Source organism: Mesitornis unicolor, unplaced genomic scaffold (assembly GCF_000695765.1).
Source record: "Mesitornis unicolor isolate BGI_N332 unplaced genomic scaffold, ASM69576v1 scaffold2117, whole genome shotgun sequence".
NCBI classification, from domain to species: domain Eukaryota; kingdom Metazoa; phylum Chordata; class Aves; order Mesitornithiformes; family Mesitornithidae; genus Mesitornis; species Mesitornis unicolor.
In genome coordinates this window covers 1-23,196 of record NW_010194115.1, presented here as the reverse complement: position 1 = coordinate 23,196, position 23,196 = coordinate 1, and the positions used below count along the sequence as shown (strand labels likewise).

The following is a 23,196-nucleotide window of genomic DNA, read 5'->3' as shown; positions in this document are numbered from 1 at the left end:
CATGGGAGGAGGTCAGCCGATTCTTTGGCAGGCTGGAGGCACTACGTAAGCAAAACCAGTTACCAGTAAAACAGATTTATCCATCTAGTTAAGCCCCATTCCACTAAAAAAAATGCTGTCATATAAGGTAACCATAGACCTTCTGTTGTGACAAAACTCAGTGTGGACCTAAATTAGGGAACAGATAACTAAAACACATTAATCTATGCTCTCTCAACCATGTTATGTTGTTTTCCAGGCTCTGACCTGTCAGAATGAAGCTCCTGTTTCATTTGCTTTCCCTTGCTCTCATCATAACCTCTGCATTTTGTGGAGTCAAGGACTTCATTGAACATTTTGAAAGCCTTAAAGGTGCACAGCCACATGAAAATGGGACTTACGATATGCCAAACTTACCACCAGAGTTTCACAGAGAAAACACTATCACTAATGACTTGATTCCTGAAGAGGAGGAGGAAGAAGACTACCTAGATCTCGACAAGATACTGGGTGAAGATGACTACAGTGACATTATTGATGCTGGCCCATACATGGTTTCTGAAATTCGGCAAGGAAATATTCTTGAATTATTCCAAGGCAAAACCAGAATTCAGCGCCTCAATATCCTCAATGCAAACTTTGGTTTCAACCTTTACCGCAGCGTGGCAGACAAAGCCAACTCTTCAGACAATATTCTCATGGCTCCTGTTGGCATTTCCACCGCAATGGCTATGATTTCTCTGGGTCTGAAGGGTTTGCAGGAAGTATTATCTGCTCTTGGCTTTCAAGACTTCATTAACGCCAGCACCAAATACGAGCTCATGACCGTTCATAATCTCTTCCGCAAACTCACGCATCGGCTCTTCAGGCGCAATTTTGGTTACACGCTGAGGTCTGTCAATGACCTTTATATTCACAAGGACTTCTCTATTCTGAACGATTTCAGAAACAATATGAAAACATATTACTTTGCTGATGCCCAACCAGCCGATTTTTCAGATCCTAACTTCATAACTAAAACCAATGAGCGCATCTTGAAGCTGACCAAAGGGTTAATAAAGGAAGCTCTTGTGAATGTGAACCCTATAACCCTGATGATGATTCTTAACTGCCTTTACTTTAAAGGTAAGAATCAGTTATTTCAATCCTAGCAGAGGATATTCTCAGTTTGCAATTCACTGCATACTTCATTAGAAATTCTAGACTAAACTTAAATCTAGTCTACAGTTCACAAAAGCCTATTGACTCCCTCATTAAGAAGATTCTCTACTATTAGCCCATATTTGCATGTTCCAGTCATGCCCTGAAGTTAGTGGGTATTGTACAAACACAGGAAATGCTTATTCCATCCAAAACCTTACAGTCTAAAAGTGAGATTTAAGAACAACATATCAATGCAGACTAGACTCAGAAAGCTTTGTCGGAGTCTCAGATAGCGAGGTATTAATGCATGTGCAAGTTATTAGTCACATTCAGTCCTGCTTCAAGTTGCTGGCTTCACAGAAGTGGTACAGCTTTACCTCAGTTAAAACATTAAACATTTCTGAAGTATTCAGGATTCACAGAAATTACTACAAAGAATTTCAGCTTAAAGAATGTTGGATTTTTAAATATGATCATAGAATCATGGTATGGTCTGGGTTGGAAGAGACCTTAAAGATCATCTAGTCCAACCGCCCTGCCATGGGCCATCAGAGCATGACCCTTGTCAACAAGCCAGTACAGGGGACTGAACAGAACAACCAAAGCAGTATTCTTCTAAAACTGAAAACAAATACATTCACTAATTCAAACATCTCCATTAATTCACCGTGCATTGTCTGCTGATGTGGGCTCCTACATGTTTCACTATGGGCTGAACAGTTAGAGAGGCTTGAAGTAAAGACTGTACGAGTATTCTTACTATAAATCCTTATTTTCAATTTCTTCCCATTTAAACTAAGAGTCTCTGGTGAGGTTGTCAACATTTGTTATCTGCCTTAGGTTAGAAGTTTGGTAATTTCTCAACAAACTTGTAAAATTTCACTAAATGAGCAAAAGGTGGGAAGTGCCAATGAAAGAGGAACTAAGGAAAACAAAAGGAAATGTGGAAATGTGTTCCTAATTAAGATGAATAACAGATGAAGGTGACTTAAAACACTGGTAAGGAGGGACAGAGTAGCACAAAGGATAACAATGCTTGGAATTAAACCATACTCCTTTCCATAACTTATGAAGTAGCTTCCTATTTTTCCAATTATGTCTCTGCATCCAGGAAACAAATACTCAAGGGCTCTCTTACACCTGCCTTCTCAGGATTTGATTCTAGGAATTTAATGAAACACCCCTCCTATAAGTTTATGAAACATACCTTTTCCCACTCACTTGCAAGGTGTTACTTCCTTGAATAATACCACTTGTCTATCTAAAAGGTCTGAAGCAGTCACTGGCATAAGATCGAAACAATCTCCTATTTTGAAGTACCATCCAAAAGGGACTTATTTGTATCCTTAAGTACATCTCTGATAATCATATCATATTAAATACATGGCTTTACTGTCTGTTACACCATCCTAAAAAAAGGAATATGCAAAGTGAAACAGATACATTATTTTCTCACAATTTGGTCAAATTTAAAACACTTTTTACTCTGAAACTATCAAATAATTGTGTTATCCCAAAATAAACACTCCACCAAAAAATTAAGTAGCTTTAGTACTGGAACTCTTGAGTCCTCAAGACTAAGACTTTTTGGCTTTTTCTTCTCCCCATGGAGTCCTGTTAGTCCAAACTGCCTTGGTGCTGTCTGCTGAAGGCTACAACTTCTAATCCTCTAAACAAACAAACAAACAATCTATATTGCTGTCTCTATTCTTTCATCTTATGGTGACAGTCTCCTAGTAATTCCACTTCAGATCAAGTTCTGCTCCTGGTTTCCTAGTTTTTGCACCAGTCCACCTAGACATGCTAATTTTTGTCCACATATTGCATTTTACAATATTGACACTGCCTATATCACTGCAGCCAGTCTCTGTTAAGTCCTCAAAGCTAAAAATCCCGTAGGTATTCTCAGGTACGCAGAGGTGTTCAGTGCTCGTGATAATGAGCAATGGAATACTTGACAAACTCCATGAAGTCTCAAGCTCCTTTTACATTAAATACCATTTTAAAAGCCACTGGAAACTATTCACATTGGTAAGAAGCAAGTTCTATCTCATATAGGTGTCCAGTCTACCTCCAGCTGAGATCTACTCTCCATTCTGCAGAGGTCTGAACAATCATTTACGCGTTTCCTATGAAGCAGTAGTTATTTCAGCCATGGCAGATCACAGCAGCTTTGGATAACCTGACAAATTCTGACAGGTCTAAAATTACTTTTCTGAGATTCCAGTCATAAATGCAAGAAAGAAGCCACTCAGTGGAAACAACATCTGCCACCACAGCTGGATCTAAAAGACATTTTGGTGGGACGATTTAAAACAGGGAGTCATGAAAATCAAAGTGCCGACTGGTTCCAGCTCACCCCGGAAGACCACATGCCTCCTACTGAAGAATTTTGGGAGTATTTTACCCCAAGACAAACACATCTGCAAAAGTGAATTCAAGAAAAACGTTCCCCAGCTCCTCTTTTACTAGGAAGAGCTGATAAATTCTTCTCATTCCTCAGGTGCTGACAGTGCTGCTGAAGCTGTCCTGGCCCACAGCAGCATCGGGTCTTTAGCTGGCTCAAGTCCTGTACCTGTGAATTCTGCTCTCCGAAGAACAGCTAAATGTTGTTTTTTCCTGAGAAGTGAGACAATTTGTTTGGCAAGAGCATAATCCATTCTATATTCCATTCCCTTCAGAATATTAACCACAGTCTGATCACTTCTCAAACTGCTCCCCATCAGCCCAACATATGAAGAAACTGTTAGAATGAAAGTTGGACTTAAGGCTTTTTTTGTTACTTCAGTCAATTTGGCAAAGTCAGAATAAGGATCTCAGATTCCCGTGCAACCTTTTAAAAAAGGGTTACCAACTAGGGTTAAATTTGTAGTCTCTCCACACTCCCCAGGTACTTGCTTGCCAACAGTGATCTAAAATCCAGAGTTTTAACAGGAAATACCAGTAACCCTATTTCCACTATACAATTCTAGCTTAGTCTGCCCATTAAGAAAAAAGATAATGTTTTTTCCAGAGCCTTGGTTCTGAAAAGAGATCAACAGGAACACTGCTTTAAAAAGCACCTTCTACGACACAGTCAATATTTCGGGTACCCAAACAATCTTCACATTGGAAAATTCAAACTCTGGTGGCAAAGCTTTCTGGGCTGCAAAATACATCGAATTGTATTCTTTGGGCATAAACCTGTAGATGACTTATGTCAGCCTTGCCTAGGTGTGCTAAAATCACATCAGCTGGGTCACAGAATTAAGCAGTCAACACCCAAATTTTTCAGTGTGTCTTAACACAGAAAGCTAACTGCCTTGAATGGACCAAGTCAAGGTAATGCCTTCAGGATAGTATCTTTTCTGCAAATGAAAACAGCCATTAGTCAGCTTGACGTTTCTGATACTTCAAACAGCCTGGTTTCAAGTATTGGATCTCTCAGAAAATACACATGTGCCAGTTGTTTTGCTAGGTGCAAACCCTGTCAAATATTTTGCAACTGTTTGAACTTTGTAATATACTGGTTCCTTGTAGAAGAAAATAGTACACACCAAGCCCTTTCAGATTTCCAGTTTGTAGTTACCTGCTTTTGTCATTCAGAATATTCAAATCAGAGAAATGTTAAGTTAGAAAGCAAGCCAGGAATTTTAAAGTCACTTTAAAACTTGTCTTCTTAGACAGGCTTAATTGAAATCAACAATCTCCTACAATAATTCCCAATTCACAGGAATTAAAGCTTAATGTAAACTTATTCTGGGAATGTTTTCTTAAACAAGGATATTGGGCTTTTCTGTTTACCTGTCTTCTGCATTATACTAACAGGAACTTGGGAGAATAAGTTTCCAGTGGAAATGACCACAAAGAGAAGCTTCCGACTGAACGAGAAGCAAACAATAAAGGTTCCTATGATGCAGACCAAAGCGAACTTCCTCGCTGCTGCAGACCCCGAGCTGGACTGTGGCGTGATCCAGCTCCCGTTCGTGGGGAACATCAGTATGCTGATCGTACTTCCACACAAGCTCTCTGGCATGAAAGCCCTAGAAAAGCAGATAACACCTCAAGTGGTGGAAAAATGGCAGAAGAGCATGACAAACAGGTATCTGCTGAAAAGTACATCTTCTTAAAGTCTTGAGGTATTTTCTTGATGAGAGTGGCAAGGGTAAGTAAAAAGCACAGAAGATAACATATGATGACTAAAAATACTGAACCTAAGCAAAAACCCTCTAAAGATGGATTTATTGAATCAGGACCAGTGATCTCTTGAAATTCAAATGCCATCAAGAAATCGAGGATGACTGAGGTGGAAAATTCCAAAATTCCTTCTATTAAGTATTTAATGTTGTAAATTTAAAGAGAAGGTTCTTACTCTTATGCTGTAAACTGGTAATAGTTTACAATGAGGAAGAAAAAAAAAGGAGTATGATGATAACGGGTTATCTGTGCAGAATAATCTCAACCGTGCAGAAAGCTGCCTGTGTTTGTTTCAGCACTATGCATGTCAACACATCTGTTGTGTAAAGGTACACATCAGTAATCAACAATGGACATCACAATTAGGGGAGAGAAAAAAATTATATAGCCTGTCTTGGGTAAGATGACAGACTAGGTGGTGTCTGTCTTCAGACTTGATAAGAAGATTAAAAGAGCTGATTTGATGTGCTATTCAGGAAGCCAACTAATTTCTATTGTGCTCAATCAATGACAAATCTCCAATTCAGTGCTCAGAAAACTTGACAGTTCAACATTTATTACAAACATATCCAACCATGTACTGAACTGCTCAAAGCCATACATCTCACACACATAAATAACGGAAATAATCATAAGTGAAATATTAAATTGACAAACTAAAAGTTTTGGGAGGGGAATTAATTTTTTAATTCACAGCTTAAAAGTAATGATGCTCAAGTTCTAAAAGTGCTGTATCTCTCTGTGTCCTGCTTGCTGAAGACAGCAAAAAAACAAAAAACCCAAACTGCAAATACGCATCTCCTCAACTATTTTTCATTTTTGTTTTTCTTTTTACTAGAACAAGAGAAGTGGTTCTGCCTAAATTTAAGCTGGAGAAGAGTTATAACTTGATTGGTTATCTGACATCCATGGGAATAGAAGAACTGTTCAATGAAAAAGGCGACTACTCTGGTATATCAGATGAGAAAGTCACCATTGACAGGGTATTTACTCCTCTTTTCATTTCCTTTCTGATCACAGAGAATATCAGGAGTTGTAAGGAACCTCGAAAGATCACCCAGTCCAACCCCTGCCAGAGCAGGATCACCCAGACCAGGTCACACAGGAACATGTCCAGGCGGGTTTTGAATGTCTGCAGAGAAGGAGACTCCACAACCTCTCTGGGCAGCCTGGGCCATGCTCTGGCACCCTACAGTAAAAAAAGTTTTTCCTCGTATTCAGATTGAACCTCCTATGTTCCAGCTTGCACCCACTGCCCCTTGTCCTGGCATTGGCTGTCACTGAGAAGAGCCTGGCTCCTTCCTCCTGACACTCGCCCTTTACAATTTTATAAACATGAATGAGGGCACCCCTCAGTCTCCTCTGCTCCAAGCTAAAGAGACCCAGCTCCCTCAGCTGCTTCTCATAAGAGAGATGCTCCACTCCCTCCATCATCTTTGTGGCCCTGCTGGACTCTTTCAAGCAGTTCCTGTCCTTCTTGAACTGAGGGCCCAGAACTGGACACAATATTCCAGATGTGGTCTCACCAGGGCAGAGCAGAGGAGAAGGAGAACCTCTCTGCCCTACAACCACCCCCCTCCTGATACACCCCAGGATGCCATTGGCCTTCCTGGCCACAAGGGCACAGTGCTGGCTCATGGTCATCCTGCTGTCCACCAACACCCCCAGGTCCTTTTCTGCCTGGCAGCTCCAACCACTTGTCCCCAAGCCTGTAGCGCAAGTCCTGCTTTACTAATCTTTCTGATTAAACTGTATCACCTGAAAACACGGCAACACAGTAAAAATAATTCACAGTAAGCTAAAATAATATTTCTGCTCATCTTTCCCAGAGGACATAGGAGAGATGTAGGTTTCTCTGCATGTCCTTGCCTATTCATATAGTGAGGAACACATTTAATCAGATATCAGAGGCACTAGAAGTATTGTGGTTGGCCAGGAACAAGCTTATTTACAAACCAAACCCAAAGGATTGCTGCTGCACTGGAGTTACCAGCAAGAGCGTCACAAGGGAGCCACATGTGGGACATGGATGGGGGGAAGCTGTGAGCACATCATTTGAGTATACTGACAAGATCCTCAACTTCTGTTCTGTTTGTTTTCCTTTTTTTGTTTGTTTAAACAGTTCAACCATCAAGGCACAATCACTGTGAATGAGGAAGGCACAGAGGCTGGAGCAACAACCAACGTCGGGTTCATGCCTCTTTCTGCTCAGATTCGCTTTATTGTCGACCGCCCCTTTTTGTTTCTGATCTATGAACACCGCACCAGCTGCCTTCTGTTCATGGGTAGAGTTGTCAACCCAGCTAAGTCTTAAAAGCAGAGAAGACCTCCAACACGCTGTTCTCCATGGGCTGTATAATTACATGTTCATATACCAGTATCGTAAAGGAAATTTTATTGCCTTATTAGCCGATACCACTGGTATCAAAAGAAAATACATTACATACAGGTAGTTTCACATGAATGGACTCATAGCAGTAGGTAATCTGATTGCAATTTAAAATGGTTAGTGCCGTGTATTGATGCAAGTGTATTAGAAGAAAATAAATCACAAAGTAACTTACACTTTGTGTTCTATAAAACGTAATCAATAAAATATTTAGACTATCTGGATTCTTGAAGTTTAGCTCTAAATTTGTGCTGGGATGCCTATTTATAATAAATAGGAACAAGGAAATCCTGAATACCTGATCAGTCTTCGAAGCCTAAGTCCCTCTTGGGTATTTTACAAAATCTAACTTGAAAAAGAGCGGGTGTCTACGTTCTTCCTTTTGCGTGCATCATTTAACATTCAGCAAACTTACACACCATGAACCTTATGGAGCAGTGTATCAAATAAGAGGAGATAAAACATCTTGGAGGAATGAAATGTTAAGGGATCCACTGCTTTTCCCCAGCCTAACTTGTACGGTTTCAACACAGTTATCTCATCATCGGTACAGGCGGTATTGGAACTACACCATCTGATCCATCATTACCAGAATCATTCTGGTACCAAGATGAATGCTGTACTAAAGCCTGTTTCACATTTAAAAGTTTACCTGTGCTCTGTAGCATATTACTACCTACCCAGTGCAAAGAACAGTTGCATCTTACATTCGAGTTATTACAGCAATGAACATACTCATTCATCTTTGCATACCTGGCTTTGCATCATACCTTTAAAAAAAGTGTGCCTCATAATTCAGTGAGGGTATTTACAGAAATCATTAACATTCATATATACATTTTATTGTTTAATCTATATTCAAAAAGAAAAGCATATTCAAAAGACTAAATATTCATGCCCCAGATTTAATTACTTTATCACTAATTAAAAGAGCTGGAGCATCTGAAATATGGGGTTTCTGAGACATAAGTAACAGGAATTATTGAAGAGAAAGAGCTCAAGCACAAAAGCAAATCAGCTACTGCCCAAAACTCATGATCTTCATACGTTGTGCAAGAAAGTCAAATATTTGCTTCAACAACCATAATGTAACCATTAACTCTTGCTTCAGATTCTGGCACTATCTGACTCCATTTAAAGGTCACATTGGTTAAGAAAAATACAGTTACCATCAGCTATTCAGAACAAATATATCATCAATAAAAAGCTGAAGCAGAAAAGTACTTACGTAAATTTTACATTAAGTCTCTAACAAGCATCAACCTTTTCTCAATATGCAAGGAATGATCCTGCCTTCACTCAAATCAGTGCTGGCAATACTGACAGCTGAAAAATACTACCCACTAGAACATCTCTCAACACAAGATTAGCTAGTTCATGCAAAAACTGAGCAGCTACTAAATAACAGCCATCCATTAATAAACACATTTCTGTAAAGCTAGGATCTAGCCCTTGCAATCACTGGTGAATTCAGGAAGAGCTCACGTTGGAAACTGTTGGAAGAGACAAGGGAAGGAAAGGAACAGTTCTCTGATCTTTAACCAGTCCTAATTTTAGTCTCTACTCTTTGAAAAGCTTCAGTAAAGAGGTTTATGAGGGCAGAGTATGAAATGAATTGGTTTTTTCTGCTTGTTAACAGAGATGCAGTATGAGCAGGATACGAGCAGGCACGCCTGCTGCAAGCATGTAAGACATTTTACCCTTTTGTCCCACCAGCCGTGCAGGACAACCTCCACACAAGAATTCAACTTCAGGAGGGGAGAGAGCGTGAGGTGGTGCTTTTTTGTCCTCCAGTAAGTTGAACTTTGTTGATGGATCTTTTAGAAATGATGTTTCACGTGAAAGCTACAGCAGTTAGGCAACTAGTCCTACTGACCTGGAAACCCCTGCTTGGGCATATCAGATTTTCTGTTAGAGACCCAGAATGGTTGCACACCAATTTCAGGCTGAATTAGTAGCTACACTTCGCTAAAAAAAAAAAAATTCCTCCAGAAAAGGTTGTCATCAGAGACCAAAACCAGATACACAACAAAACAAATGAGTCTGGAATGGACATCAGTGTTGTTGCACATTTCCTAAAATACTTTCAATATGACAGCCAATTCTAGTTTCAGAAAATACAGGACACTTCTGACACTTCCTCCTCTTCCTCCTTCCTTTCTCAATGATTCTTTTTTTTCTCTCTTCCTCTTAGGAAGCAGAATTCACTGTGCTGCCAAGCTAAGATTTATTTTTAGCTCTGTTTCTATTCTCTTTTGTTTTAGACTTTTCTCCACAGGCCACACATACGTGCTGTTTACTACACTGCACATCAAACACGATTCAAAGAAACATCCCCTGTGGCATTATTTAGCTCATGAATCTTTCGAATTCATGACTAGTGACAATGTAACCCTGAATCACAAAAGATTAATTAAAGAGATCTGTCATTATTATACAAATGTTCCCTCCTCTTCTTAGAGCAAGAGATATTATTTTACAATACTATTCTATTTCTCTTGGATGCTTGCTTCTGCAATAGTTGTTAATCAAACCATTTGACCATGAAGTAGCACTGATATTTGAAAGAGCTGATAAAAATTGTTCTGTTTGCGACAACCCAACGATCGGATACTCACCACAGCAATAACTGGAATAAGCACACCCAAATTCCCTGCGCTACTGGAGGCCTGGAAAAGAAAAAGGAAATTATCAAAACATCTACAGAAGCATTTCTAAAATACCTGCTGCAAGACATATTTCAAGCATCAAATATTCCTACTGTCTATGCCAACAAAACATTGCCAATTACAGCTCTCTATCTTGCAAACAGATGTGCCAAGATCAATAGGTGGCCAAGAGAGCACCCAGAAACGCACAGGACTGGGCACAGCCTGGAGCCTTTTCAACAGGGCTTTTCAGGTGAGTCCCTGCAGACTACTGAAGGGCTATTTCGCCCCTTCCAGCACAGCCTTCTACGTTTGGCAGTCAGATATTATGCCTTGAGCTAAAGGGGTGGGGGGGTGTGGAACATTCATTGATATCACATCTACTCTGACATCCAACAACTGCAAGAAAAATGCTCACTGGCAAGTGTCAAATGTTTACTAAAAGTCTCATTTTACCACCAAAATGAAGCAAAAAATAACAAGTCTGTAAAAAACCATCATTTTCAAGAATTCAATTAAGCAGCAGGGACAGCCTTTTCCATTGAAATAAAGGAAGCATAAGGAAAACACGTATTTCCTTTGACTTATTAGGTTGCACTCTATACAAGTGTGTCTGCCCTTGGCCAAATACAGTGTTTCAAACCTGAAAACATTCACTGCACACAGCACATTGTCTCTCATCTCCTCTGGTAAGGCAAAAATAGCACAGATCTCCTCTCTAAAGTCCTTCCCTGCCTCCCATATCCCTCCATATTGGATCTGGGACGGAGAGAACTCTCCAGCTTCCACCTTACACGAGAAAGAGCAGCAACAGAGACTGCAGGTCCCACAGGGAGGAGGCAAGGCAGACACACTAACAGTGTACAGCAGTGCATGAAGTAGAATAAACTGAAAGGAAGCAGTTAAAAACAAAGAAAGAAGAAAAGGAAAGAAAGAGAGAGAGAGAGAGGGAGAGAAACAAAGCCAAATAGTCTTCAGATTAAACAATAATGATACAACCCAACTAAAACACACTTTAGTTCGCTTTCCTGTAGTGTCCGAGATGAAGCAAAACAAAAGATGGACCCTTAAATATTTTTACAGGGAACAAAAGAACAGCACTCAAGTCACTCTAAGGGGTAGGAACAACTGGAAAAAAGTCACTCTATTTTTCTTTTGCTAGCATCAGGACAGTTCACCGCCAAACTGCTGCAGAGTCAGAGTAGAGATCCAAGCTGAGATAGCCAGATCCCAGCACATGACACCAACAGACAACTGCAGAAAACCCAGTTCTCTATTCCGAATCAAAAATTCGGTATCAGCCTCTTTATGATAATATATAACACCGAGGATGAATAAGATGCAATTACTTCCATCCCTGGGCATACTCAGGGGACATTCATGTTAAGTATCACCAACAGCAAAATAAATTTAAAACGTTGTTTTTCTTCCCCTCACAGAAGCCACTTTTGCATGGTTGAAAAATGTGGCTTAAAACAGAATAAGCCACTGAAGTATTTCAATGGTTGGTGAGCAAATGTAAGTCCATAGAAAAGCATGCTAAGAAACAAAGGACACAGGCAAACTATCAAATGACCGAAAAATGCTTTTGCTGTGAGTACAGCATGTGCCGTGTTATACCCACTCTACCTCCTCTTGAAAATTAAGTAACCCAGTCTTCAGAATACCTTTCGTAACACTGAGTAGTGTTCTAGTGAAAACTGCTATCAGTAGCCTCATAATAAAGAAACACTGCCTCCTAGCTCAAATCCATGTTAAATCACTTATTTTTCCATCTGCAGGCAGCTTAAATTCAGTGCAGCAGTTTGCATCCCATAGTAAAACCAAAACTGAAACAGTGGAAAAATACCCCTGAAAGGAGGAGGGTGGAACCCTAATTTAGAAGTGTCATTTTAGAGCAATGTTTACAACCTGTTTTTCACCATTTCAGCTCGCTTGTCTGTGGATAAAAGCATCTATGAAGCCTGTGGAAAGACATTTTCCACCACAGACTCCACGAAAAGCAGATTCTAGACATGTCCTAGTTCCTTTTTAAGGGTAGAGTTGGCATCTCTGATTAAATGCGGTCTGTCTTCAGTGCAAACAGATTCATTTCGGAGGGATTTACCAAGAAAGTTCACCCAACCCACAGAAGGATAAAGAAACAACTTACTAATAAAATGTAGCATGCACAGGAGGGGGAAAAAAGAGATTAAAAAGAAAAAAACACATTGTACTAGGAAAATGTGCCTACTTCAAAAGGAAGCGTTACCTATCTGCCCTAAAAAGCAGGGGACAGCTCTCAAAGCACATCTCCAAGTAAACCTTAACTTTAATAATTCAAAGGTGTTCATACTGGAAAGCATACAAGTGTATTTCTTTTATATTGAATCACTATCAAACACCGAGTTTCCACCAGCTATCCTAAGGAAGTGCATGAATACCAAGAGGTTTCAGCATTTGAACACTGGGGAGGAACAGAACCAGAGGAGGGGTCTGGTTTTTGCTGAGTAGGAAGCAACCACATTTTGCTTTTCAAGCGATAATATGTATCTCAAGAAGAAGTCAAGGTTAACAGCTTGTTTATGAGTATATTTTAGAGCAAAAATGCAAGGAAGCTATTGTGGGAAAGGCTGAGAATTTTGTTTGCAATAGGCACATTGAGTACTCTGGGTGTTTTATTGAAATGGGAAGAAAGGTTGGTAGCAAGTGAGGTGAAAAAGTCTTCGCCTAAGAAAAAAAGCAGAGAATTCTGAGTGAATAAAGTAACTGCACATAAGCTACTCCTTCAGAAATTTAGCCAGCATTTAAAGACATTCCTTTCCCAGGCCTTCTCGTGGACTTTTAAAGGCCAGCATGTATTAAACTTTACAAATCACAATTGTACGTTGCACTCAGAAAGAACTCTATTTTAAAGCAAAACCACTCAAATTTACTCTTCTGCAAAGTATTCCTACCATACAAAGGGCAAGTTTCCTCTTTCTTAGACAAGCTTTTCATATAAACTTCATCTCCAACTTAAGCACCCCTAGAAATAAGCAGGGATTTTAATTAAATCTGTAATTTACCCTTCACGGCACTGTTTCCATTACAAGTCTAGCCAGATAGGCCCGCACCAGCTTGGATCTTGTCAAAAATCAAGATGCACCCACTCATAACACCAATTCAAGATCAGTCAGGATGACACAAGCTGACTACTTCAAGCCGAAGGCTGGACTCCAGGACCTCCTAAGGTCCCTTCCAACCTGACTTTTCCTATGATCCTATGACACTACTAAAATCAGAAGTAGAATTCTGTCACATCTAAACAGACTTTTAAGAATTAGTAAGAGGAGCTCAGTAGTCAGCATTGCATATTTCTTTTTGCAGCTCTGCCTCTACCAGCTCAGCGCTCCAGACAGGTTACTCAGCCCCACACAAAGTCACGCTCAGCTGAACGATGGGTGTACCACTGCTTTATCTCAGATACTATGCACAGATGCATTAGGTGTTTGAAAGGCATTACAGATATGCACTTATATTGCATGATCAGAACATAGTTTAAGGAAGCTTGATTTTTTTTTCCTCTGTGTGTGTCTGTCTCTGTGTGTTAAGGGTGTGGTTTTGGCACAAAAAAAAATCACACAGAAGATCATCTTTAGTAATGCCACCCAAATGAATACACAGCTGCATACAATTAAAAAGCAGTGCAAACCTGACCTTCAGTGCCGGTCCTTTCTCGCTTGCTCTCTCACTGGCTCGCTTTCCTTCTAGCCCGAGCTGAACAAACAGCTCCAGCAAGTTCATCAGTAGCTCATCCACAAGGTGTTCTCCTTGAATGTTGGCAGCGATGTTAGCCAGGGCATTAATGACTGCTAAGGAACAGTGTCTGAGAAGAAAGAACAGTTGTGGACAAGCAATTCGTCAATGTTTCACATTTTCAGTTCTTTCTTCATAATGCTGATAGTAACTCTTGGAATAAGGCTACTGACACTTTTTCACTGGGGTTTTTCTGGGAGGGTTATGTTTTGTTTTTACGAATAGCAGCACATCACTTTACTGATGATTGAACGCAATTAGTATTTAATTGAAAAACTATTTGTAAACTTTGCCTCTGGAGGACATTTTCTTATTGATGCTGTCACAGCCAAAAGGAAATTACTTTCCTGCAGCAGATACAGCTACAGCCAAGGAGCAGCAAAGGGCTGTGCTTCTGGATTGGGAAAACTCTTGAGCAGAATCAGAATTCTTATCAGTTATTGCTAAAGCTGAGATCGCATTGGGTCAGACAGTATGTTAAAACATTGACTCCTACTTACCTACTACATTATAAGATATCCAGCCTACCCTAAATACCAATTAAGTCAGGGATAATCTTTTAGCACATTCTTAAAAAAAAACAACAAAACAAAACAAAAAAACCACAATAACAAAACCAAAAAACCACACCACAACCCCCCCTCAAAAAAAATCAAACAAAAAACCCAACAGAAACCAAAACACACACACACACAGAAACCCAAGGGAACTTCGTTAGCTCTTCTAGGCTGAGAGATTAATTACTTTAATTACAGATCACGTAAGTCATCAATGCCAACTATCATTTACAAACATTAACTCCTTACAGAGGGGAAAAAAAAAATCAGTACTACTGTAGTAAAAAACATTTTTAGTAATCTCTACATTATGAAGTGCTACTATTTTTAAACTAATACATATCAAAGAAAAAAGAACTTATTTATAACCTTGTTATAAAACTTATACTGCAAAAAAGTGAAAGTCCCTGATGTAGTATAAAGGACATTCAATACAGCAGTCACACGTCTAAGACACACAGCTAAGTGTTACCTGTATCCATGATCCTTATAATCTTTTGTGGCAGAGTAAACAACTGAGCTTGCTTTAACGCTGATCTGCTGAAACAGGTTCCACACCTCCTGGTAAATATATTGCTGTAAAAAAAAAAACAACCCCAAAAAGCAAATCACTAAGTAAAGCTTATTGAATACAATCTCTCTAAAGAACAACCCTGTAAAATACACTAAGTATTATGAAGTTCTTCACAGAGGTATCCGGTCATAGCCTGAGCAACAGCTTCAGCTTCCATACAGCACACAGTGGAAGTGCTTTCATTACTGTTTTAATCGCTCAAATTATATAAATTTATTAAGTTCTTTAACTCTGCCTTCCTGATGGAAAACTTTTCTTCAGGCTTCTGAGTTCTGACAATTAATTGTTTGCTCATGGGCACAAATTACATTCAGAGAAGCTGAATCAGTTAATTCTCATATGACTGAAGAAGGCAATCGATACTTTTAAATGTATGGACCTCCAAGACTCAGAATTACTGATATGAAAAAGAGATAATGTGCACCTCTTTGGAACACAGGTCAAGTTCATAAACTTCTAAATATCTTTTGAAAACACTGAGTTTGGTGGGTTGTTACAGTTTTGGTTTTGTTGGTTTTCTGGGTTTTGTTTTTTTTTAAAAACTCCCTTATTATTTTCTATGGAGACTAATCTTCACAGGGACAGCATCTTACACATTGTTAACTTAGCTTTTGTTTTCTGATGTCATTGTGGTGAAGAAAAAAAAATACTACCTTAAAAGACTTCTGCAAAAGCACTTTCTAAAATACACTTCCTTTTAACTGAAGGAAAGGGATCATTAATTGGGACTCTCTTGACCAGTTCTTTCCTTACATTTCCAGTGATGACCAAGCAACCCAACTGATCAATGATGAGTACATCAAGGTGAGAAGGTGGCTGGCAAAACTTCTGCTGCAAGATCTGCAGGATGGGTTCCATCATTTTTGGGGTGTCCCTCAGTGCAACTGCAATGTGCCCTAGAGCACGAATTGTGTGGTCAGGAATCAAATGAGCTTCCCTGTTACAAAAACAAAGAAAAAAACCTCAAAACTATACATGTAACTGTTCAACAGTTATCAAGATCTCCAAGCTTGGTTACACTTCATGTAAGAAACAGTTCATACACTGAATTTAAACATCACTAACAACTTTAATACTGCCACTCTTCATATCCATCTACTCCCTGTGAGGGTGGTGAGGCACTGGCACAGGTTGCCCAGGGAAGCTGTGGATGCCCCCTCCCTGAAAGTGTTCAAGGCCAGGTTTGATGGGGCTTTGAGTAACCTGGTCTGATGGGAGGTGTCCCCGCCATGGCAGGGGGGTTAGGCCAGATGATCTTTAAGGTCCCTTCCAACCTGAACCATTCTGTGATTCAATGATTCTTTAAGTTGGTTTTCAAAGTAAAAACCAAACAAACAACCGCACAAACACGCTATCCAAGAAACCCACACTAATCCAAGAACAAACTGTTCTGAACAACAGGGAAAAAAGATAAACCATCTGCAAAACGTTAGGACATGACAGTCTGAGCGGCTACAGCAGGATCTCCCTTTGGGGGTTTTTGTGGTTGGCGAGTCTCTTAAATTGATCTTGATCCCACACACGAGCTCACTAATCTCAGAGACACTTAATTATAAAATAATGCTGCCCATATTTATATCGTAAAACAAGCTTCATGTTCACTGAGGGAAGAAAAAATTGGTTTGATGACTAAAAACTTACTTGTCACTCTCTTGAGAGATGTACAGACGGTTAGATAAACTGGCAAGAAAGGCCTCAACAATCACTGAATCTATAGTCAAGCCAGCTTTCAAGCACCTGGAATAATAATGAACAGAAAATATGCTAGAACATCTAGAGTGGAAAAAAATGCCTAAGTTAAACATTTCATTTTTTACTACTGTAAATTCACACTAGGTATAAGGGAAAAAAATTTATACTGCAGTATAAGAACTTACTGCCTAGGAGTGCTGCAGACGTGTTTTAAAAAAAAAAAAGTGGAGTTTCTACTTCTGCTTTTTCCAGCAACAATAAAGATGGGTGTATGCAGTAAATTCAGAATCCATTGCTTTAGAAACTTTAATCGCTTGTCTCTAGTCACCAACTATCTGTCTTCCCTCTAGCTCTCTGTAGCTGCCTAGAAGGGAAGAATAATCACTACACTGCTCTCATTTGAGTGTGTAACAATCCTTCTGTTACAGGAGCCTCACACAACATGACAAGCTAACCAGAAAACAAAAACCCCACTAAGTATCACAGTGGTGACTAGCATGAATTACATACGTGGGAAGCAAAACAATGAGACTGAATTATTTTACAAATAGGACACAAAGAAACCCAAGAGATATTTCAAGAAAAATGATGTTACAATCAAAAAAGGCCAAAAGCCTTTATAGCAGCACAGAGCAGCCCCTTCTTAACAGTCACAATACTTTTCTGCTTGGGAAACCAAACTCAAGCTCCAACATGGTGCAAGTCTCTCACTTACCTGCAGATGTTGTCTATGGCAATGTCACGCAGCTGCTCATACATGGATGGTTGACTTTTCTTGCCAGGCATTACATTTAGAGTGGACTCTGAATGCTCGTTGGTCACACTAATCTTGATGTCATTACCACCTACTAAGAACACAGAGTATGGAAATCAGCACCATTTGAAATGGCTTATTTCCACAAGATGAGAGCGCAGAGGCAGAGCAATATCTGGTGAGCACCAAACAGCCTACCTGACAGCTCCGAGAGTTGAGCTGAAGAACTTAGGAAGTGCATATGTTATCGCTAGCTATGCAAGATATTACTGCATTTAACTATTCCTAAATAATTATTCCTAAATTTAGTCACCTTCGGTTCTCATTTTACCTGTTCTGCTTTAGCATTACAATACTGCTTTTGCATTAGCAAGTGATTTGAATGGAACATTTTCTTTATGGAAATCAGAACTTGGTATTTCAATTAGAAAACAACAACTAAAAACCTGCCAAATGCCATCAAGATGGTGCCGAAGAACAGGACCTGCATGGAGAATGGCCTTGTTCAGTCTGGAAGAGGCAGCTTTGGACAGATCTAACAGCTGTATTCCAAAACGTAAAGTAGGTTACTGACAAGACAGAATCAGGCTGCATGGGAGAATGAGACACAACAGACCTAACTTGAAACAAGGGAGGTTCCAACTGGATATGTGAATCTTTCTTCCCTGCTATAAGGATAACTGTGCATTGGTTCAATGTAGAATCTCTGTCCTTGGAGGTTTTTGAAGGCCTATGTGGACAAAAGCCCGAAGCAATCTGCTCTGAATTGAGTGCTGGAGGTTGACACACATAATACAACCTTCTATACTGCAGTATCACACTACAGCTGTTGGTGATCTCACTCAGGACAAAAGTGCTTCCCATAAGACTCAGATTCAGCAGAAGAGGCACAGCAATATTGCTGCTAGGATAAAATGTAGCTCTATACATACTGCTTGCCCTTAGATACATTTCTACCAGACCTTGCTTTGCATTCTTCTCCACCACCAAAAAAAATATAAAGTCGAATGCATCTCCATTACAGTTGTGACCACAAAATATCCAAAAGCATCACAAATTATACAAGTTGGAAGTGCATATCCTTTGGAACACGGCCTTTTTTCCTTTACCTGTGTGATACTGGCTGTGATACTTGTAAAGTTTCACAAGCACTGGGGAAGGTATCACAAGGAAGTCCCTCAAGGATGGATTGACAGAATGAACCACAACAGGGAACCTCTCACACAAACGACCTAGCCCCTAAAAAAACCAGAAGAGGAACACAGCTTTAGAATATAACAGCACAATCTGTATTTCAGCTCTAAGCTTGCAACTTCAGCTCAATACAAAGGGACTCAAACCAAAACAAACTATACATAGTTTTGGGCTATTTGAATTGTAGTGGAAGATTTAGACATTTCAAGCCTCTAATTCTTTTAGGTTACCCTAGAGCACGTCATGTCAGTCAAGCCTTGCTGCTCTGATTTCACAGGACTCTCTAAAAATGAAGTTACTGGACAAGTTCAACCATTTAGAGAATCCTAATAATTTACTATGTGGTGGAAACCACTGCATTTGTAAGACTATTAATAAGTGCCCAATAATAACACATTAAAAAATAGAATAGCCAAGCCTTAGTTGACTTAGCACTACTCTACTGCAGCTCTAGTTTCCACACCAGACCACTGAAATCCAAACACGGCACACATTGATGGAAAGTAATACAAATAGCAGATAAAAAGTGTTCTTCTAGCAACCTGTACAACTGCCCAAACTCACTCTCTGATACAGCAATGTCAAATACTGTACAGACAGACCTGCAAGCAGCAAATTAGCAGTGGCAAGTGAGCAATGATGACTTTACTTGAGGTTTTTGACTGCAGCTTCTCTGATAACTTGATGCACAGGTTTTCTGCACCTGAAACAAACAAAAAACAACTGAAAAATTTATGTTTATCAGATTTGTTATCAGGCCACACACAACCCAATGCTTACTGGAATTTACAAAACAACAGAAAATTTATCAGCTTCATTCTCCTCATGTTACAATTCCTCATAGAGATACAGTGTTTATTGTGCAAAAACAGTTTTGGAAACCTAGTAAATGCACCAAACAGCTCTGTCAAACACTACAATTGAAAGAAAGATGGCATTTAAAGTTGATTCTGAGCATATTTCACATTTGACAGAAATTAAGTAGTGCAAGGTCGAAAGGAAAAAATCCTTCACAAATTCAGAAGATATGTAAAAATTATTTAAAAAAATAAACTGAGAAAGAGCCTCCCAACCCTGTTAGCAACAAAGCAAAAAACATTTTCTTTACAAGAATGACTGACAAAGATTGAAGACGCTAAGAGCAATAATTAAAAACATATAATACAGTAGAAAATCAGCAGCTGTATGTAGTGCAGCAACTATACCAGCTGTTGCAGATAAGCCAATAGGATGTTCCTGTTTCTGTTCCTATGAAGAGATGTCTAACTACCTGGCCAACTAATTCAACAACTGCTGATGGAAGCTTTACTTTTGTATTCCACTGAAATTTATTTTGTATTTCTCTAAGCACCGTCTACTCTGAGAGATCTTGTAAGCACTTCTACAACTTATAAACAGAAAACAGACATTCCAGAGACCAAAGAGAATTTTTTACCTTGCTCGTCTTTCACAGCCCACACCATGAGATCCACACAGGCAGCATTCGCCTGACAGCGCAGTTTTAAAGGACTCAGTTCATTGTGCAGCCGATCCACGTCATGAAGGATTTTCTGAAGTTCTGACTGACTGCTGTTGAATTGCTCCAGCACAAAATCGTGGATTTCCTTCACAAATGAGTTGGGAAGGTCTAAAGAAATAAAAGGAAATAACGTTATACTAGAAGGATGGGAGTCAGTGTATCAGAATGACAGCATATATAAAATCCATCGCTACATTATATATTAAGTGCTTTCAGAATGTTTATCCCCTACTTAAACATAACTTTCACAGCAATATCCACCAGTAAGCAGACAACTGCACTGTCATCTATTAGTGATGCTCGAATAATTTTTTGCTATTTCCATAGCGCCTTTTATACATGGAAATATTTCAAAATATAAACTTAACGGCAAATCGGGAGTTCCCAGGAAATGCAAATCCCTATGTTCAAGCACTCAATATAATACACACAACATTTTGGATCCTAAACATAATGAAGGATAAATTAATAAAAATACAAATACTATACCTTTCATATAGTATAATGTGTCTCTCAGCATTTTAAACTGAGCAAGATAAAGAGGGTCACTGAATGTTTTGTAATAGAGATCTGCATTAGCACTCGTCTGAAAGAGAAAAGAAACAACCTGCTTGATTCAAAAGTACAGATCTTCCATTGTATGGACAAACAAATCTTATTCCAGTCACATAACTTGTTTTCCTCCACAATGTAAGCAAGCTTTTAAAACAGGTACCAGAAGTAACCTGACGGGTTTGCCCCCTTAACTCTGTCAAAAGAAAAAGTCCAGCCATTCAGTGCATTAAACAAGATTCAGTCACACTTTCAAGTTGAAGTGCACATCTATGTTCTAACAGGAGAAGAAAAAAGAAAAAAAAAGATTCAAGCCTATAATTTTATTGAGTTAGCAAAAAGAGAAACTGAAGCTGTCTCCACGTAGCCCTACATTTCAAACATGGCAGTACTCAAAGAAAGGCTGGAGAGAACAGCAAATCCATTTTCCAACGCAATTCAATGCGCTCTTTCCAACACAGCTTTACACCCCCAAGGAGATGAGGACAACTCTGTAAAACGTGGTGAAGGCTGTTACAGAACTGCACCCAGTGACAGGGAGAACAAGGATGCGTACACCTACAGAAACAAGTGTGCCACCTCTGAAAGTAAAGGTCCACAAACTGTAACACTATTAAACTTGGAGAAATGACACCTAAAAGAGCAACAGTGATTTCCAAGCCAGAAAAACAAAACAATTGACACATTTTATCTACATGAAAAGATGACAATGTTACTGTAATACATAATTAAAACTTTAGTCTACAATAAAACAGTTTTGGGCAACCAATGCTGTAATTTGGCAAGGCAATAGAGCTAAAGTAAGAAAATGGTTCATTTTTAAGAGAGTAACTACTTCCTTCTACGTTACTGAAAAACATCCCCCCTTCACTCCCCATTTTCACGCAGCCCAAGGCTGATTTAAACCACTGAAAGAACAGTTCAAACAGGAAATTAGTATCATTTTGCAAAGAGAAGGCCTACTTTATATACGTAAAAGACTAATTTCCCAAGTATTAATTATTAAGAAAAAAAAAAGTATTCAAGTCATTAGAAAAGGAATTTTAATACATACCTCTGAAACCTCAGCTACAACTGCATCTAAGGTCTTTAGCAGAGAATCCCCAACAATCTGTTTTACCTATGGAGGAAAAAACAATAAAATAAAAAAGATGTTTCCTAATGATGACTCTAGATAGGAAGACAATACAATTTTGCCCATGCACAGAAAGCACGAGTCACTTGACTGCAAAGCGTCAGATGAAATTAGAGCTACAAGAATTTTTGGCTGCAGCAAGAATAAACATATTTGAGCTTCTGTGTGCTGTTCCAAAATAGCTGGTGCAGAAAGCTGATAGGACCAGTAGTTTCTGTAATGTGCATGAATTTCCAGCAAATAAACTCTTCTAGAAAAGAGACTCATTCTCACAGAAAAAAGCTCCAATCTTCTATTTCAGCAACTAGCAGTCTGTAAGCTACCTCAGATCAAGCGGTCTCCAAGACTCAAACAGGAAGAAGCTGACATAAATGTATTTGATTTTCCAAATTATTCATGGTTCACATGAGAGCTTTTTAGGAATACCATTAAAGCATCACATTAGATGCCATAAAAATAACATTACACAAAGCTTGAGAGACAAAAACTGTCTTTTTATTTGCAATTCTAAAAGCTTAAACTTAAACTGCATCTATTTCTAGCACAAATACCTAAAATGCAACCTCACTGCAGCCTTCATAAGAACACACCACATACCATGTTCAACAGCTGACGGAGCATTTCCAGTGGGATGTTAAACTCTTTATTGTTAATGCCATTGAAGAGAGGAGAAACTGAAAAGCTGGAGCTGATTGTAGAGAAGTAATAATCAGGATCCAGTGCACTCCCATCAGGAAGATATGAACCTGATCAGAAAAAATAACAGAAATAGAAATTTGGGGAGAGAATATACAAACTTTGTTTAATGCTAATGCTTAGTCACTATTAAAGAGCTATTTCCAACACAGGTATAGGCTTTGACTTCCAAACTATCAAGAGGCGGGTTTCAGCTAATCTACTGGTAAATCAAGACAGAACTCTGATGAAAAAATACATTAGTTCGTTAAAAGTTTACGATCACAACGGAAGAATCCATCTCAATGACTTGCGTCCATGTCAGAGACACTGCTGACAAGAAGTATTCCCATTCTACTGGTGTATCACAGAATCACAGCATGTTAGGAGTTGTAAGGGATCTCTGAAGATCACCCAGTCCAATCCCTGCCA

The 23,196-nt window shown here is 39.2% G+C and overlaps 2 protein-coding genes across 2 annotated transcripts in view; one reads left to right on the top strand and one right to left on the bottom strand.

Moving 5' to 3' along the window:
- The window catches only part of PI4KA (phosphatidylinositol 4-kinase, catalytic, alpha), a gene marked incomplete at both ends in the record, with an annotated part of 48,636 nt that extends 25,797 nt beyond the window's left edge, over positions 1–22,839 (bottom strand). The window contains 12 exons of the mRNA XM_010187667.1: positions 10,306–10,356; positions 14,014–14,182; positions 15,142–15,245; positions 15,997–16,180; positions 16,885–16,980; positions 17,651–17,780; positions 18,799–18,928; positions 19,486–19,586; positions 20,319–20,510; positions 20,892–20,988; positions 22,009–22,074; positions 22,687–22,839. Of these exons, the coding sequence (XP_010185969.1) occupies positions 10,306–10,356; positions 14,014–14,182; positions 15,142–15,245; positions 15,997–16,180; positions 16,885–16,980; positions 17,651–17,780; positions 18,799–18,928; positions 19,486–19,586; positions 20,319–20,510; positions 20,892–20,988; positions 22,009–22,074; positions 22,687–22,839 (1,473 nt within the window). The remainder of the gene's footprint in view (positions 1–10,305; positions 10,357–14,013; positions 14,183–15,141; positions 15,246–15,996; positions 16,181–16,884; positions 16,981–17,650; positions 17,781–18,798; positions 18,929–19,485; positions 19,587–20,318; positions 20,511–20,891; positions 20,989–22,008; positions 22,075–22,686) is intronic.
- Positions 254–7,911, top strand: SERPIND1 (serpin peptidase inhibitor, clade D (heparin cofactor), member 1). Its single transcript, XM_010187666.1, has 4 exons — positions 254–1,104; positions 4,930–5,203; positions 6,137–6,281; positions 7,421–7,911. Exons 1-4 carry the CDS (start codon positions 255–257, stop codon positions 7,610–7,612), a joined length of 1,461 nt encoding a protein of 486 aa, XP_010185968.1. The 5' UTR covers position 254; the 3' UTR covers positions 7,613–7,911.
- Positions 22,840–23,196: the final 357 nt, after the last annotated feature.

What these genes read in the sequence shown, in the direction of transcription:
- SERPIND1 (XM_010187666.1), top strand. Translation starts at nt 255, where the DNA reads ATGAAGCTCCTGTTTCATTTGCTTTCCCTTGCTCTCATCATAACCTCT. An exon ending in TAACTGCCTTTACTTTAAAG is followed by an intron (nt 1,105 to 4,929) that starts GTAAGAATCAGT and finishes TTATACTAACAG; the next exon opens with GAACTTGGGAGAATAAGTTT. An exon ending in AGAAAGTCACCATTGACAGG is followed by an intron (nt 6,282 to 7,420) that starts GTATTTACTCCT and finishes TTGTTTAAACAG; the next exon opens with TTCAACCATCAAGGCACAAT.